This window comes from Lissotriton vulgaris, chromosome 11 (assembly GCF_964263255.1).
Source record: "Lissotriton vulgaris chromosome 11, aLisVul1.2, whole genome shotgun sequence".
NCBI classification, from domain to species: domain Eukaryota; kingdom Metazoa; phylum Chordata; class Amphibia; order Caudata; family Salamandridae; genus Lissotriton; species Lissotriton vulgaris.
Window position 1 is genome coordinate 1073062699 of NC_141699.1, and position 17889 is coordinate 1073080587.

Sequence of the window (17889 nt, forward strand, 5' to 3'; positions counted from 1 at the left end):
CCGCAAACGCCACCACCGTGACCCGGAAGAACTGCTGACAGAAACCGGAAGGAACGCGAAGCGTTCTGTAACAAGCGAGGAAGGGCTTTATACCATTTACACGCATGCGCTAACCTCCACGCATGCATGATGAACATCTCCGATATTTTGGCAATCATTAGTATCGGGAGAGACGCCAACCACGTACCTGCCGTTCGAGCAGGCACAACAGATTCCCACAGCCGTTTCGTCTTGCTGAGACCGAGTGATACGGCTGTCCGAATCGTGCATCATACTCTCTAGTCCGGAATCCGACTTCACTGTGCTGCATGATTCGGCTGCAAAGAAGTCAGACAGACAGGATCGCGTTCGGAAGCGATTCGGTCGACGTGGACGAGATCGTTGCATCGTACTTGGTCTTTCGGAACGGGGACGATTCAGTCGGAAACATAGGCTCTGAATCGGATTTGAATGTTCCGAACCTGTCTGGAGGCCTTCCTAACAGCATCGGAATCGGCCCAATAATAGCATAGTCCCTACAATATAGCCAGAGTAGTGGTTTGAGGTTAGCACTGAGCTCCCACATAAGTTTATAGGTATCATAGAATTACAGGACACCAATAGAATTTGGAAGGGTACTAAACAATTTAATGGTAAGGTCTCTTTGATATCAAATGTGGATGCTACAATAATGATCTTTAATAAATATGGAGTATCGTGGCCACATTACACAGACACTCAGTCATGATAATGAATTTGAATCGAATAATCATGGGACAAAGGCAAAGTTATGTACAATCATGTAATTTGATCCATATTCTAAACATGTAATATTGTGTGACAACTAGGAAATAGTATACTTATAGCATACCACTTGATTAATGAAATTATACAAAGTAATTTGTTTTTATTATGGTTTATGTGAACTACTATTCCCGCACTGCCTCTTAATGGATATTGTGGGAGAGAGGTGTTTAAGATGAAAGCAATGATGGACTAAATTGTTTACCGTGATCATGACCAGTTTGGTTGAAACGCGTAGGTGAGAGTGTTCGGGCTGAGTTGCTTTTGAACTCAATAAAAGGTTTCGTAATTTCCCTGGCGAGTGCAGCGTTATTATCCTTTAATGGAAAACATCATTCGGGGGTAGTCCACCCCTGACGTCTGCACCGTGGACAAACATATATATGTTTAATTATTATTTATAAACTTTCTTTTGTAACCTCAGTATCATGTGATCAAGACACATTGTTGTGTCGAAACGCGTAACGGTTTCTAAGAATAAACTCTTGGTGTAGCAAACTTGACCCCTGAGAGTGCGTCTGAATTGCTTTTGGATATTTGGATTGATTACCCGGCTTTGGGTTTCGCCAGGGACGCACCACCTGACGTTGGGACTGATCCAAGGAAAACCTGTCTCGCCTTTGTTCATATATATATATATATATATATATATATACATATATATATATATATATATATATATATATATATATATATATATATATATATATATATATATATATATATATATATATATATATATATATACAGCGCTAAATTGAATTGCTTTGCCTCCTGATGCCACCGGTGATCAAGGGCTGACAGAGCCTGAAACGTGTCTGGACTAGAAAATGTGTCTGTTGGAATATTCAGTGTGGCCTGGCCTGGGTCATGAGGCACTCCGCCGCTGAAGAGCGGTTCCTGGACGCCGTGCAAAGCAGTAAGTGGCGTTATTTGGAACAGCAGGACGGTTCATCAAAGGGAAGACTGGCTGAAATGTGGTGATTTTCGATTGCATTGCGTCGCCTCCTGATGACATCAGTGATCAAGGGCTGACAGAGCCTGAAACGCGTCTGGACTAGAAAATGTGTCTGTTGGAATATTCAGTGTTTTATCAGCAACCTTTGAAGAATAAAAGGTCAACACTGCTGGTTGTGTGGTGCCTCAAGCGTTCGGCAGCAGCATATGGATTATATAAGTGGTCCGGCCTGGGTCACGAGGCACCCCGCCGCTGATGAGCGGTTCCTGGACGCCTTGCAAAGCAATAAGGGGCATCAGTTGGAACAGCAGGACCGTTCATCAAAGGGAAGACTGGCTGAAATGTGGTGATTTTCGATTCAGCAAACCCACTATGGGATTTTAATCTGCAAAAGAGACGGAGTAGCACACTATGTAAATACGAGCACTACAATGACCACTACAAAGACCAGAGTGCCCTGAAGCCACACCCACTATGGCATCACTGCAAAGCGCTCCAAATACGGCGCTAAATTACATTGCTTCGCCTCCTGATGACACCAGTGATCAAGGGCTGACAGAGCCTGAAATGTGTCTGGACTAGAAAATGTGTCTGTTGGAAGATTCCGTGTTTTATCTGCCACATTTGAAGAATAAAAGGTCAATACTGCTGGTTGTGTGGTGCCTCAAGCGTTCGGCAGCAGCATATGAATCATATAAGTGGCCCGGCCTGGGTCACGAGGCACCCCGCCGCTGAAGAGCGATTCCTGGTTGCCGTGCAAAGCAGTAAGCGGCGTCATTTGGAACAGCAGGACCGTTCATCAAAGGGAGGACTGGCTGAAATGTGGTGATTTTCGATTCAGCAAACCAACTACGGGATTTTAATCTGCAAAAGAGACGGAGTAGCACACTATGTAAATACGTGCACTACAAAGACGAGAGTGCCCTGAAACCACACCCACTATGGCATCACTACAAAGCGCTGCAAATACGGCATTAAATTGCATTGCTTCGCCTCCTGATGACACCAGTGATCAAGGGCTGACAGAGCCTGAAACGCGTCTGGACTATAAAATGTGTCTGTTGGAAGATTCGGTGCTTTATCGGCCACCTTTGAAGAATAAAAGGTCAACACTGCTGGTTGTGTGGTGCCTCAAGCTTTCGGCAGCAGCATATGGGATATATATATATATATATATATATATATATATATATATATATATATATATATATATATATATATATATATATATATATATATATATATATATATATATATATATATATATATATATATATATATAAACCAAAACACCTAACTCCCAGAGAAGTTCCATGGAAAAGCAGGCACGGACACGAAGTGGCATTGGAATCGGCATTTATTTCTTAGTGCAGGACGCCCTCAATCACGAGCACGAGAAGAGACGGGTTTCAGACTTCAAGAGGCCTTTGTCAATCAAGTTTGGCAGTGCATAACTAATGATTTAAATAGCCCATCCCACTGACCCAATTAGTAAACATGGAAAACATACTATAGTGTGTGGATTCCCATTACAGCCTAAATGCACCATGCTCACATAGCCTGAGGCTCTTCATAAACATAAATGCAGGTAAGATACAGCCTACTTATATATAGTGCCCAATGCAATTATCAAAGTGGCAATGTTAGCAGTAAAGCAGACAAAATTGATATGGTGAGGCATGTATGACAAATAAAACACAGCTCAGTGGGAAGCATGCGGGCACTAGAACAGTTCTGCCAAACTCGCATCCTGTGTTGCCTATATATTATAAAAAATGTATCACAAAAATGATAATAGTAATAAAACTGCTGCCGCAAATACTCGTAGGAGTTCCTAAAGATTGTCTCATGTACCCTCAGCTTAATGAAGCTATTGTTTGTCTTGTCACAACACTACATCCAACATTGTCCAGGGAGAGGAAGTAATCTTTGCCTTGTCTTTACCAACAGCAGCTGCTGCGTGGAGCACCGGGACCGGCCGAACAGACACAGCGCTGGAGGCAACAATCACTGCATCACCGGTGCTATCCCGCCTCAAAAGACAACTCGAGTGCACGCTGAGTCACCGCCCCATCCACGTCAGTAGTTCTCAGCAGTTGTTGCCAATAGGAGCCCCGGGCCGGAAAACATTATTCATGCCAGAGAAAACATTTTTATATTGTTAAAGAAATGCTGCCCTCCCGTAAAAAACGGGCGCATGGCCACTGTCTCCAAAGGATGGATATATATATATATATATATATATATATATATATATATATATATATATATATATCAATCAAAGACTTTCACAACTCGATGAAGAAGGAATGTCCGGGCCAGCTTGTGCAGTTTAACGAGCTTTTAATGATAGCTCCACTCGACGCGTTTCGAGGAAATTTCCTCTTGTTCACGAGCGTGAGTGTGAGTGACTTAGTGCTTTAAATACGGTCACATGACATTTGTGAAATGGTAAACAGACTCGCAGGATTCAACGAAAAATGAGCTACAATGCACAATTCAAAGACAGTACAATCAATGAAAGAATAAATAAAATAAAATAAACATCGGCATGCACGTATTTGGGAGCAACATTGTAGCGGGATACTGATAAATAAATGAATAAAAATGAAAACGCATTTCTTTGCGTGTGGAACAAAAATGCATTAAATAAACATGCACGTTTGAGAGCAACATTGTAGCGGGATACTGGTATATCAATGAAGGAAAATGAAACCGCATTTCTTTGCGTGTGGAACAAACATGCATCTAACGTTTGGAGAAAACACTTAAATTACAGTGTTACTTCTCCTTATATCGCTCGTAAGCTTGGGTAAAGTTAAAAAAAATGGCATGCCGATGTTTATTTTATTTATTCTTTCATTGATTGTACTGTCTTTGAATTGTGCATTGTAGCTCGTTTTTGGTTGAATCCTGCGAGTCTGTTTACCATTTCACAAATGTCATGTGACCGTATTTAAAGCACTAAGTCACTCACACTCACGCTCGTGAACAAGAGGAAATTTCCTTGAAACGCGTCGAGTGGAGCTATCATTAAAAGCTCGTTAAACTGCACAAGCTGGCCCGGACATTCTTTCTTCATCGAGTTGTGAAAGTCTTTGATTTATTGGGGACTCGCTATCCCGTCTGGGCCCTCCGCTGCAAGGGGCAGGGGTTCAGAGCAAAACTGGAGCTTTGGATATATATATATATATATATATATATATATATATATATATATATATATATATATATATATATATATATATAAATAAATATATATATAAATGTGTATATATATATATGCAACAGCTGCAGCCTCCCAGAGCTCCGTACTGAAACGACCAAGGAAAACCACACGAATCCAGCGTAAATGAAGGCACAAAGGTTTATTTAAAAGCTGAGCCTAACAAAATCTGACACGTTTCGGGCATCCGCCCTTGCTCACAGACAGTCAGTAAGTAAGACAACCACAGTTAAATACCTGGTGCTCCACAGTTTTTTTTCAAGTTGCATTTTTTTCTTTCTCTTGCATTACACCATGTGATCATAGAAATGGAGGACATACTACATTTTTAGTACTATGAGGTCTGTTTTCCAAACAGTTTTTTACCAAGATCTGTTATTCACTGTATAAAATGCTTAAAATCCACATATTTTAAAAAAGGAGAGAAATCAATCCATTATTTCTTGTAAAGTGCATTAAGTGACCAACATAAAATAGATCGGACACTCAGTGATGTAGATCAGGCAACATGACTGCATATAATGCTAAAAAAGTCCAATGTTGTAGTGCTATATCGAAATACATTAAAATACAATACAGTATCGTAAGTAAAACCTTGTCTATGTGCAAATAAGCAACAAAGTGCATTTTACAAATATCCTTATAAAGTGCCAATGCATAGTGCAAATACCACAACTCTATATGTAGTCAAATAAAGTAACAAATGCTATTTGGTGCAAATTACGCAAAAGTGTGAACAATTGGATATATATATATATATATATATATATCGCAGCATTCAGTCTGGCCTAAGTTCGGAGGCTCCCGGGTACTCTGAGGCGGTGCATATATATATATATATATATATTCTCGCAAAGCGGCTCACTTTCCCTCTGTTAGGCGCTGCAAGGTGTCTGGTCGCGTTACTCCCGCGGTCGAGCCAGACCGCTACAATTTCAACAGGTTTCCCCAGCAAGGGGCAGGTGGAGTCGCAGAAAGGAACAGGCTGCAGACGTTCTCAAGTGTTCGAATTAATTTAATGCATTAATCCTTTGGGGGTTGTAAAACAATATAGAAACCGAAAGTTTCTATATTGTTTTACAACCCCCAAAGGATTAATGCATTAAATTAATTCGAACACTTGAGAACGTCTGCAGCCTGTTCCTTTCTGCGACTCCACCTGCCCCTTGCTGGGGAAACCTGTTGAAAATATATATATATATATATATATATATATATATATATATATATATATATATATATATATATATATATGGACATTTATAATTATTTCAAATGTATTAATATTTAATTGTACATTTTATTTATTTAATAGAAGTTTCATTGTATTTTTGTTTGTTTATTACTTTATTTAGTTTACGTTTTAAAATAAAATCCTGTGTGTATAATTTTATTTCTTTGACTGCTTATATATGTACATATATATTGTATTGACATATTGATTGATTTTGATTTCTAATTTAATATTTTACAATTTGTTTTTTGTTTAAAATAATGTAACATTGTTATTAATTTTACATTGTAATATATTATGAAAACATCCTTAATAAATGTTAATAAATATTTAAATACTATTATTCAATTAACATTTAAAAAAAATATTTTTATCTTGATTTTTATATGAAACCGTTTAATAATTTATATATCAGTAGAACATTGTTTATTTAAATAGATTTTTATTTTTTCAATATGTATTGTTTTGTAAGTATAATATTTTTACAAATGTGCAATTTTCAGTCTCAATATAATAGTTGTACATTTTTGCAAATATGTTTTTATTGTTTTAGTTTTAAATAGTAATTACTATGATTATTATTATAGGGTTAAGTGTATATCATATGGTTTATATTAGGTCATTTATTTGTTTTATTTTACAATACCTTCTCCAAAATCGTTTAGATTGGAGTGGGTATAGTGAATTAGACCGTTCTAAGTCCGACACCTTCCATAAAATGGTTACATTGGGTATTAATTTTGAGCCCATTAATGTCTACTCCATTCTCCAAAGTGGGTAAGATTGAAATGGGCATAGTAAAACAGGCTCCTTCATTGTCAACACTTTCCCCAAGTGTTTTCAGATTGTAACAGGAATAGTAATTTTGATCTCTTCAATGTCCAGCACATTCCCAAAAGTGATCTAGATCGGAGTGGGAATAGTAAGTTTGACTCTTTCTTTATCTAATACATTCCTCAAAGTGTTTTACGTTGAAGTACAAATAGTAATTTAGACCCTTTGAGAGTGCAATACATAAGCCAAAGTGGTTTAGATTGGAGTGGTAATAGCAAATCTAATCCTTTCAGTGACCAAAGTCTCTTCAGTGACCAACACCTTCACAAAAATAGTTTAGATTGGAGTGGTAATAAGAAGTTTGACTCCTTCCGTGTACCATTCCTACCCCAAAGTGGTTTAGATTTTAGTGGGAATAGTAAATCTGATAACCTCAGTAATCAAAACTTTCCCTAAAGCGGTTTAGATTGGATTGGGAATAATAAATGTGACCTCTTTATTGTTCAGTACCTTCCCCCAAATGGTTTAATTTGAAGTGTGAATAGTAAATTTGATCCCTTCAGTGTGCAACATATTCCTCAAGATGTTTACATTGGAGTTGGAATTGCTTTTATTGTATTTATAATGTACATTTGTTCCAAGAAAGATTTTGATTTTAATGGCTGTGCTATATTTGAAAATGTGTTATGAAATGTAATTAAGGCTCCCTGCTTTCCGTTTTTACGGATTTTTATTGATAAATACAGACAGAAAACAAAGGGGGTCATTAGGATGTCGGGCGGATTTGCTCCGCCAGGGTGGCGGTGGCCACCGCCACCCTGGCGGAGCAAATCCGCCCGACATCCACAGCCCAATTCCCCCCCGCCATATTAGTATGGCGGGGGGGACCGCGGCGGTGCAAAACACCGCCCGCATGTTTTCCGCCCCGGTCGCCTTGCGGCCGGGGCGGAAAACCAGTAACATGGTGGCGGTGTCTGTTAGACACCGCCCGCCATATTACCATGGGCATTTGTCAATGCCTTTCCGTGGCGGCAATGCCGCCACGGAAAGGCATGCGGAGACTCCCTGCGGGGGCCCGTTGCGGGCCCCCTGGGAGTCCGGGGCTTGGGGGGTGCACATTGGGGGTACCTATGGTACCCCCCCGCATTTGAATGTGCAACACGGCAGGCACCGCGCGGTGCCTGTCATGTTGTGCTTTGAAATGCACAACGTGCATTTTTACCATTGCGGCGGGCGGAGATTTCAGCTCCGCCCGCCGCAATGGTAAATATACAGGATGCGCCCGCCTGTGTGGCGGGCGCATCCTAATGCCCATTTCGGGACCCCCGCCCTGTAGGCGGGTGGTCCACATCCCCGGTAGGGTGGCGGGCGGCCAAAGCCCGCCCGCCATCCTAATGACCCCCAAAGTGTTTTCTCTCTGCATTTATTTTTTTAAGTGAATAAATTAAGAATATTTTGCTTCTTTTAAGTTACTCTACATGCTGTATTTCATGAATTATAGGCCAGGAGCTGATCAGATGGACAGTATTGGAAATTAAAAATAGGATGACATTTCTGTAAATAACAGCATATTGTCAATATACATTTATGGTATAATGTTAGTATTTACTAGTGGATGTATTGTTATATACTATTTGACAGCTTATATAGCTAAATCATGACCCACATCAAAGTATGAGTAAATATCTGTCAGTTAAATAAGTATGGAAATGTACAGTTTTACAACTTCATTTATAAGCAAAACACAAATAAAATATCGATAAATCCAGATAAAATGGCCCAAAAATAACTATGGATAAATACAGACGGAAATATTACAAAAATAAATACCATAAAACCGGGAGCCCTAAATATAATTGATAATTGTAAGAGGAATAGGATAACTAGGTAGGTGTTATTGAGGTAATGTATTTTTTGTGGGATTTTTGGACATTTGACCGCCGGGCAAACACTGACACCCTCTTGATGCTGGTGTTTCACACGGGGCTGACAGTTTTTTTTCTATGGGGAAGTGCCCCTTCACGCCCCTGCTCCACTCCCCACCCTGCCTACAGTAATTTTGCCACCTCTAATTGCAGCACTGTGTACTTAAGCACTGCGGTGCAGGTGGTGAAATGTCTGTCGCCCAAAAAAGTGGCACAAAGTCCCCATATTGATTTTTAGTGTTGTTGGTTTGAAGTGTTTGTGTGTTTTGAGATTTTAATAGTACACTTTTGTAGTTTAACATTAATATTTTTACATTTTTAAATTACAAAATACATCAACTTATATTGTTTATATTTTTTATATATCCCTTTATTTACAAACAATTAAGTGTGGCTACTCCTTAGTGGGTTAAGGGCTTTCCACTTGGTATTTTTAAATGAAATGTTACAATTAATGGGGTATTTTTTCGGCTACAGAGCTGTTTTATTTCAGCGGACCAGGTGCCTTTCTGCATTAGTGTGCGAGAGTGGGGCTTAATTTACAGCAGGGACTCCACAACAGCAGTATTGAAGGGAAGTGCACATAACAAGCTGGACTGGTGCTTTTCCGTGACCAGCCCAACATGCACACTTGTAGCATCTCCTACTCGTGTAATGTTAGTGAGCCAGAGGATCACAGCCATAGCACCCTGATCTCTTAACAGAAGCTGGGTTCACCTGCTCGAGCAAATCCGAGTTTTGCCTAATGTAAACACCAATGGAGCAGCATCTGAATTGGCTTAGGAGATACACACAAGTCAACACGGTGCTGGGAGGGTCACACAGGACATGACGAGTCACTTTATGACTTTGATTTGAAGTCATGCAGTCATTGCCCATTTTTTGTCCCTTGCTCTCGGCCCTTCTTCGATACCAGTGTCAGTAACAGCATTTCGTACGCGGAAGTGGAAGAGAGAAGTAGTGTTCTTCTGCTTGTCATTCTGTTTCAGAGGAGATGGGTGGGTTTGGATCGGTGGCCTTGCCCAAGGGGCACTCCAGTCCTGCTTTGTTTATTCAGGCCACCCACACCTCAGAGACGCAGAGTGAATGATCTGGCAGTGACCTCCACCTCTGCCTCACCCTGGTTTGGCTCAGCGCCCCACGTCCCACACAGCGCCCCGCTACTCAGCTTCTCAGCTTCTCTGCTTCTCCTGCTTGTGCTGCTTCTGCCTACTGTCACAGTCAATCTTCTGTGGGGGGTTACAACATTGAAACCTAGTAGACGTTCAAGAATGAGTGCCTATTTACCAGTTAAATAAATGTGGAAATATACTAATTTCAGCTTCCTTTTTCCACAAAAGCCTAAATAAATATGGATAAATACTGATAAAATTTGCAAAAATGTTAATAAATATTAGAATGTAGTTGGTAAATGTCACACTTACATATATTGTTCACATTGTTACATGTTCTTTGGTACATTTTATAATGTGTTTTCCACATATATTTGTAATTGAAAATATGAAAGTAAAGGTTTTTTGCAATATTGTGTAAATTTAAATAATAAATGTTATTTAGTAGCATTAGTATAATATACGGTATTTATAGTAGTAATTTGTATGTATTTTAGAAATAATTGTACTATGTTTATAACATTGTTAAACATTTCTAGATTTTTCTTCATAACTTTTTGAACACACATGTATATTTTTATCAATCATTTTAATGTTTCCATTCTATTATAACATAGTCTTTATTTTATGTTGGTAGTTATATTGTTAGTGTAGTAACATAATTATTAGGCGATTTCAGTTCCTATCGGTGTGGTTACCTGCTGCTACACTATGGATAAAGTTAGAGTACTTGTAAGGTAATGTTTCAGGTTTTGTGTGCAGGAAGCATTTGGGTTGGGGTAGTAAGTGTGGAATAGTGTATTGCTTTTTGCAGTAGTATAGTTTTGTCATTGTTGTGTTTTGTAGTTACGTAGTTAAGTGAAGTGGGCCATATTGTAGTATGTGTAGTGTACTTGCTTTAGGTATCAATTTGTATAATGTAAGTATATCTTGTAAAGCCATTTTGTATTGTTTGTTATGTTTTTGGGTATCTGTTATGTGAGGATGGGTATGCTGCATTTTTTGCAGGTTCTTTGATTGGAGTGAGAGCCTTTCCTTATTTAGGATAAGGTTTTTTTTTAAAGGAAAATATGTTGGTTATATTCCAAAAAAGATGACTTTTTAATGTCATTTTATTTTTCTGCTTTCTAGGTGCAGTTTTTATTTACCTTTGAAGGATTTTTTGGGTTTCTTAGGATTCTGGATTAATGTTGTGGATTGATGTTTGATTATTTCATTTCTGGGTAACTTTTTCTCTATTTTTATAGAATTGTTTTTGGTGGATTAGAGAAGTATTAGGGTCACAGATCCAGACCTGAAAGTTGATTTATATTTGGGGTGGAAATGTTTGCTCTGGTTGTTGGTTTGTATAATACAGTCATTTAAGAAAAAAATGTGTACTGTATGCATTTTTATGTTATGTTTGCTGCTTTGCAAGAAGAAAAAATAAGTTACTATGTTTAATTTTGTCAATGTCTTTTATTGTAAATTATTATCATTTATCAGTTATATTGTTTATTGCTTAGTTATGAATGTTGTACAATGAATAATACCATTCATTTAAATATTTGTTTTTAAATGTTCTAGGTAGCAGAGGCCTTTGTTATTTATAAAAAGTTTAACTTTGCATTGTTGAACTTTTTGAACATTTCTTTGGTCCGTTTGGATATTGTAGGTTTAATGTTTGTTAAATATTGCTCTGTTCTCAGTTCTTGGTAGCTTTGTTCTCCTTTTAGGATTTCTAGGAATTGGTATAGAGAAATATGTCTTTGGCTTATTGTGCTTTGGAAGCTGTGCCATCCTTTATTGCATTGTTTGTTTTGGCTTCTTGGGCTGCCATACACATTTCACCAAGGTATTTGAAACTTGGATTGGTGCCTGTGGCCAGAATGGTGCACTCGCCAACCCAAGTCTTCAAAATAGTCCACAAGAGGACTTCCTTTTTGCTCATGAGTTTTGTAGTAGTGAGATTCAGTTGTGGCTAGCTACTTCAGTGAATGGTATATATGCTAGGACAATTAAAAATAAAATTACAAGCAGATAGACTGTTTGTTGCATGTTCAACTCTTAGGGCCTTGTTACCAGTTTGTCGGTCCTTCTGTTGGCCCACCACCGCTGCTCCAACAGGAGGACCGCCAAGCCCATCATGCACCTGTCCACCCGATTCTGAATGTAATCTAGGCTGGGTGAGCAGTGCTGCAGTGGTCTCACGGCGGCAGCAGTGTAATGCGAGAGCCTTAACAAACACTGCAGTGACAGCACCTGCAGCATGTTCCTCCATGGTGGGTGCAGTAATGGGGGTGTAATTCCAGGGAGGCATAGCATGTACCCCCCACAAGCAACCCAAGCTCAGAAGGGCCTGTTAGGGCCTCCTTAGTTGCCTCTCCACCCCCTTCTCATGGCAGGCTAACCACAATGAATTGGGCAGTTGAAATCCAAATCATAATATGCTTGGCGAATCTGGCATTGGTACCACAAGTATATTGAGGCCAGATTCAGACACCCCGCGAAGCAGGATCCTTGATCCCGGTGGAGCAGGCAGTCTCATGGCGGTCCAACCACCACACTCATACTGCAGAGGTGGCATTGGTCGGATTGCCACCTCGAGTATGGCAGTCATGAGGACCGCTGTACTCTTAATACGGCTCTTAGTGCCGATTTTTGGAGTCTTCAAATGCTTTGACTTTATAGAAAGAGCAACTTTGTATGGCTGTGTGTGGGCAGCCTTTCACAACTGTTTTTATCATTGCTTGCTTGAATTCCATTATGATTTCTTGGGGATAGGAATTGTTAGACTTTATTTTAATTTGGCTTGATAGTTCATAGTATATATCGCTTTGCTTGTTGGTAAACAGAGCGTAAATTCGGGGCATTTTACTGTTATCATATTCACCATGTATCATGTATATCTGTGTGAATGGGGAAGGCACAATTTAAAAATGTCATTGATTATCCATATTTGGATTTGGCTTAGTCTGAGGTTGTTACTTTCTGTTGCATATATTATTATTCACCTATTTATTTTTACTATCATACAGGAGGAAGGGTTCTTCAGTATGTGTAGTACTTAGATTTTCAGGAATGTCTATATCTTGATATCTCCTTGGGGCAGCAGGAGATTCTCATGTGGATTTTTATAGTTTGAGCTATTACTATTTTGAAATTGGGGACTCAATGCATTTCCCCTGTTGTGTGATCAAGAACTGAAGAGAGTATTTACTTAAAATCATTGAATATTAAGTTAAGTTGTTTTGTAATTATGGCTTTAAATGTAATTTTTATATTTTATTTTGTGTTTAGTTGATTATTAGAATATTTTAAAATGTTTTATTAGTGTTTGGTTAAAATGTATATTTTTTCTGGTAATTATTAGCTTAAAATTAAATGGTTTATTTTGTATTTAATTTAATGATGCTATTGTAGTCAATGTGATTTTTTTCAATGTTATTGCCTTTTGAGTATATTTAATAGTTTAACAATATTTGGTTGTACTTTCTTTTTTTGAACAATATTTTGGAATTTTAGACATTTTAACAGCAATATATTTGTTATTGATTTATTTGTATTTCTTGTTTGTGTATATGGTGACCAGCATTCAGTTAGGGAGCACCTTAGGCCTGTATTCCAGTCTCTACCTACTTGACTTGTTCCTACTAAAGGAGGCATGCTCCATTATTTAGAGTTTGGAGGGCATCAGTGGTGTTAACTTCCATTGCCCTTGCAGACAACCTCCCCACCATATTTGTAGATTTCCACCTACCTGGCAGAGATCTCGATATCTTCAGAGGAGGCATTGCAATGGTGGCTCTTTTGAAGGCATTCAACGTGTGCTATGCTTCAGCCATGTTTCACCTGACCTCTCAGCAAATATTTTTTTTCAAAAAATACAATCTCAAAGCAGACATTTGTTTTTCTTAAACAAAAAAATGAAAAAGCACTGCCATGCTTGTAGTTGTTTCCCACTTTTTGGAGGTTATTATTATTATTTTCTTTTCTGGACCTATGGGCTTTTTCTGGCAGTCCTGATGGGGTAAAAAAGTAAATTAGACCACCTGCCTTATCTCATATACTTACACCTATGGCCTACGTCTGTCAGGCTGTCAATGCACGTTTTCCACTGATGGAAGTATGACGGCCTGTTCGATTCTGACTAGAGGGGGCGGACCATCAGTTTGACAGACATGGTACTCCACCAAGTTTGTGGCAGTGTTCGATGTCCACTAAAATCTAAACCAGACCCAGGTGACATTTTCCAATTTCCATCTGCTTCTAGTATACAACGTTTGGTCTTGGAGGCCATCAACATACAAGTTTGGAAGCCTGTCTAGACCGAGCTCCAGAATCTCAACTATGTTTATTACTAATAAGGGATCCTAGCCCCCAGTGACAAGAGCTGGCCTTCAGAGCACTGTGACAGCTGCACTGCTTGACCAGTGCTAGTTTATCCAACCTCTTCAACCGATTAGCGCCGAGACGCCTTCGGGCATTTGCCTGCGCTTAACAAATCTCATTAATAAATAATAAATAAATAAATATAGAATCTTCTTCTCTGGGAATTTTTCATTCTCTACTTCCTGTTCCCTATATATTTTTCTCCTGAAATCACCTGTGTTACAGGCATCTTTAATATAAATATGGAGAGCATGTTTGGGCAGCATAGTTGATTTTCCTTAATTTAATTCCATTTAGGATAGTTAGTGCTTTACTAGGATTAATTAGACAGCATTATTTTACCCAAACTTCTCAAATGAGCACTTCAGAATGTTCTGCTATTATTTCAGTACTTTATAAAAACACAACAAACAATAAATTAATGTTTCTTACTACACCCATCTGCCAACATTGGTCTCCTTAAGCCAATTGGACCAATGATCTAAAAAGTTTCAAAGCCAGATTAATATAGCCCTGTTTTTTGGGGGTGGGGCTAGCAAGGAAGGAGAGAACAAGGCTACAGGACTGCTATGTCACCCTACTGTTAACCAATGAATGTGCCATTTTGTCACCTAATTGCTCCACTCAAGACCAGCATCAATAGATCATGAGGTCAACAAGACCTTTTTTGGCTGTTTCAGTCATGTACTGCATTGTACAGACATATTCTTGTAGGAATGTATGGTAGTAGCACAATTTCCACAGAACAAAGGACTACGGACCAGATGTACCAACATTAGGAATACAGATTTCTTGTTTGCAATTGTTTCTGGCTCGCATGTATGAACCTTTTTATTTCCAAATAGCAATTTCTAATAGGAAATCAACCTACCTCACAAATATTAATGAGGTAGGTTACAATTTGTGACCCATTCAGAATCACAGGGATGGTGGCCTGCTGGGTTCAGCAGACCATCAAGTCTGTGATTTCTTTTAAATATAGCAATATGCTTTCTTTTGAAATGCGGCCTGCTTTTCTTACCATACTGCGAATCAGGCAATTTGGAAATGTAGATAACCTTGATTCATCTGGCGCTAAGTGCCTTCAGTTGCTGGTTACTAGTAAATGGTGGCATCTACACCAGTGAACAAATAAAACCTCCTGGTTTGATTTTCTGAATTTTAAGATTAGTCATTCATTCATTGAAGCAGTGGCGGATTACATTATAGTAGCACAATAAATATTTGCCTAATTGTCTTTGGGAGTAGCTTAGGATATTGTCAAAGTCCACTAAACTGTTGATGTTGTAATTTCATATTTTCTAATAAATTGAGATCTACCTGTATGCCAAGTTTATACTATATTCTTACAGTTCCAAATTCTTTTTAACAATTTTTTTTAACAATATAATATCGGTGCAGAGCCATTTCAAAGCAATAGTCAGGCCCCCAATATATGACTTCATCATCTTTACAACAACATGGCAATGATCACAGTTTACACCATTTGGCTGACACTGGGTAATGTCCAGCCACCTATGTGACGAATCACAAATTAACAATCTTTTTAACATCTTTATCATGACACAAACCACAGAATTGTGCCGTAATTGCATCTAATGACTTTTGTGTATAATTGTTTTGAGCTTTTGAAAACAAACACATTTTAAAGTCCTGTGTTTCACTTAATAAAGAAAAAAATGCATTGATGCTCAAAATTATCTTCTTCTGAATTTCTAAAATCTGTGGAACCTTTTGTATGTCAAGCACAAATAAATCAGTTTGCTGTCTTCTGGACATCTACAAAGAACAGCTAGATCACATACTCATGTTCCAACGTATCGCACAAAAAAAACTCATTCTAAAAAGAAATACACTTGTGTGGACTCTTTGTAGCTGTTCAATGCAAGCAAATAACCACAGGCAACATAGACGGCCAAAGAAAACTAAATCTAGCCAACCTTATGGTTACATTTGAAAACAGGGAGCTAAGACGGATGTTAGCTGACCCAACCCTCTGTGGACTACACAGGTTTTGAAGTCCCAGAGGTCATGAGCACCTGCCTCAGTATCAACTGTGTAAATGCAAAGAAAGTGCTGGTCATACTTTATCTGGCCCTCTTTTTTGTTTTGCAAATCCTATTTCCTTGTACAGGGGGAGGGTGCAAAATCTCCAAAAGACAAGCCCTGCATTCGACCAAGGTGGGGCATAATTAAATTACTCACTGTTCTTTAGAAATGTGTAGGGTGTCTTAAATGCACCCCCACTATTGCACATGGTGCGGGTTGTTACTAATCCGATGTTAGTATATCCAATTTCCACATGCCCTTGGGCAATAGGAGGGGCAGATCTAATAGCTGCCCTGGTATAAAACGTGCATGAACCCTGTCATCTGGTAGGGTGGCTTTAGGGGCATGAGTTATCCTCCGCAGTCCTTAGGCATGGCCTTGGATGTCTATATAACTCTCTGTTCTTTGGTAAGGTGAGTGAGTTTACTTTTTAAAACAGGATGCCACCTTGTCCTCCAGGGCTGCGTAACAGTGCAGGTGTGGGCTTCTTTAATATGTTTTGTTTACTTGACAGGTAAGGGGGAGTGGGAATGAAAGTGTTTTTTGGGTGATCATACTTCTATATGACATGCCAGGGAGAGATCTGCATGTGGTATACCTGTTTGTTTCTATATGTTCATATATTGCAGGTATCATGCCGAGGAGAATACATACATAGATACATAGACACATACAGGCAGATGTTAAAGGGTTGCATTCTGAATATTGTGTCCATGTTTCTGAGCAAATAAAACATAGGGTGATGAAATTATTAAGGGTGCAAAAACGTGGTTTTCCCTGAGTTGTGATCGTAAACTATAAAGGTGCAACTGGATTTAACTAGCCTGTTCGAATGCCCCACATGCACCTCACAACCTTTAGCAGGAAACAAACCTGCCCTTTCACAGGTCAGCACCAACCCATGCATAGCACCTCCTAAGGCTAGGTAAAGCACATATTGTAAACCTGCCTATCAATACAGTCACTGACAAGTTCAATGGCTATTCATACTTTTATTTTACTTTGTATGGGAATTTATATATGTAATATTCAATATTAGGATGTCCTACTATGTCACTTGTATCACACGCTTCTGCCATTAATTCTGGGGAAGCTGTAGTTAAGCTTGTGTTAGTTTAGAAAAAAACGACTCAAACTAGTCATGGACAAGCCTTTGTTTGTTTCCTATCAATAGCCTGGTAAATCAGTGGACTACCCATATCGACTTAAAGAAAAGGTAGCAAGACCACACAATTGTTCAAGGAAAAGGAGCATGACATTTTGTAATCTTAACCTACTAACGGTGCTAAACCCTGATAAGGCATACCTGCAGAGAACGGTAAGAAGGCATCCTTTTGAAAAAAGTTTCCTTCCTTATCCAGGAAATGGCCAGGATTGAACTGCCGGGGTGTCTCCCAGTGGTCGGGATCATACAGAGAGGAGGCAAGATTAGCTATGATGAGAGAACCCTTTTGAGA

General features: G+C 38.8%; 1 protein-coding gene across 1 annotated transcript in view; it reads right to left on the bottom strand.

Annotated features, from left to right (window-relative positions):
• LOC147684126 (cytochrome P450 2J2-like) overlaps window positions 1-17889 on the bottom strand; it is an 84444-nt gene that overhangs the window by 5885 nt on the left and 60670 nt on the right. The window contains exon 8 of the mRNA XM_086944509.1: window positions 17739-17880. Coding sequence (XP_086800635.1) covers window positions 17739-17880 — 142 coding nt within the window. The remainder of the gene's footprint in view (window positions 1-17738; window positions 17881-17889) is intronic.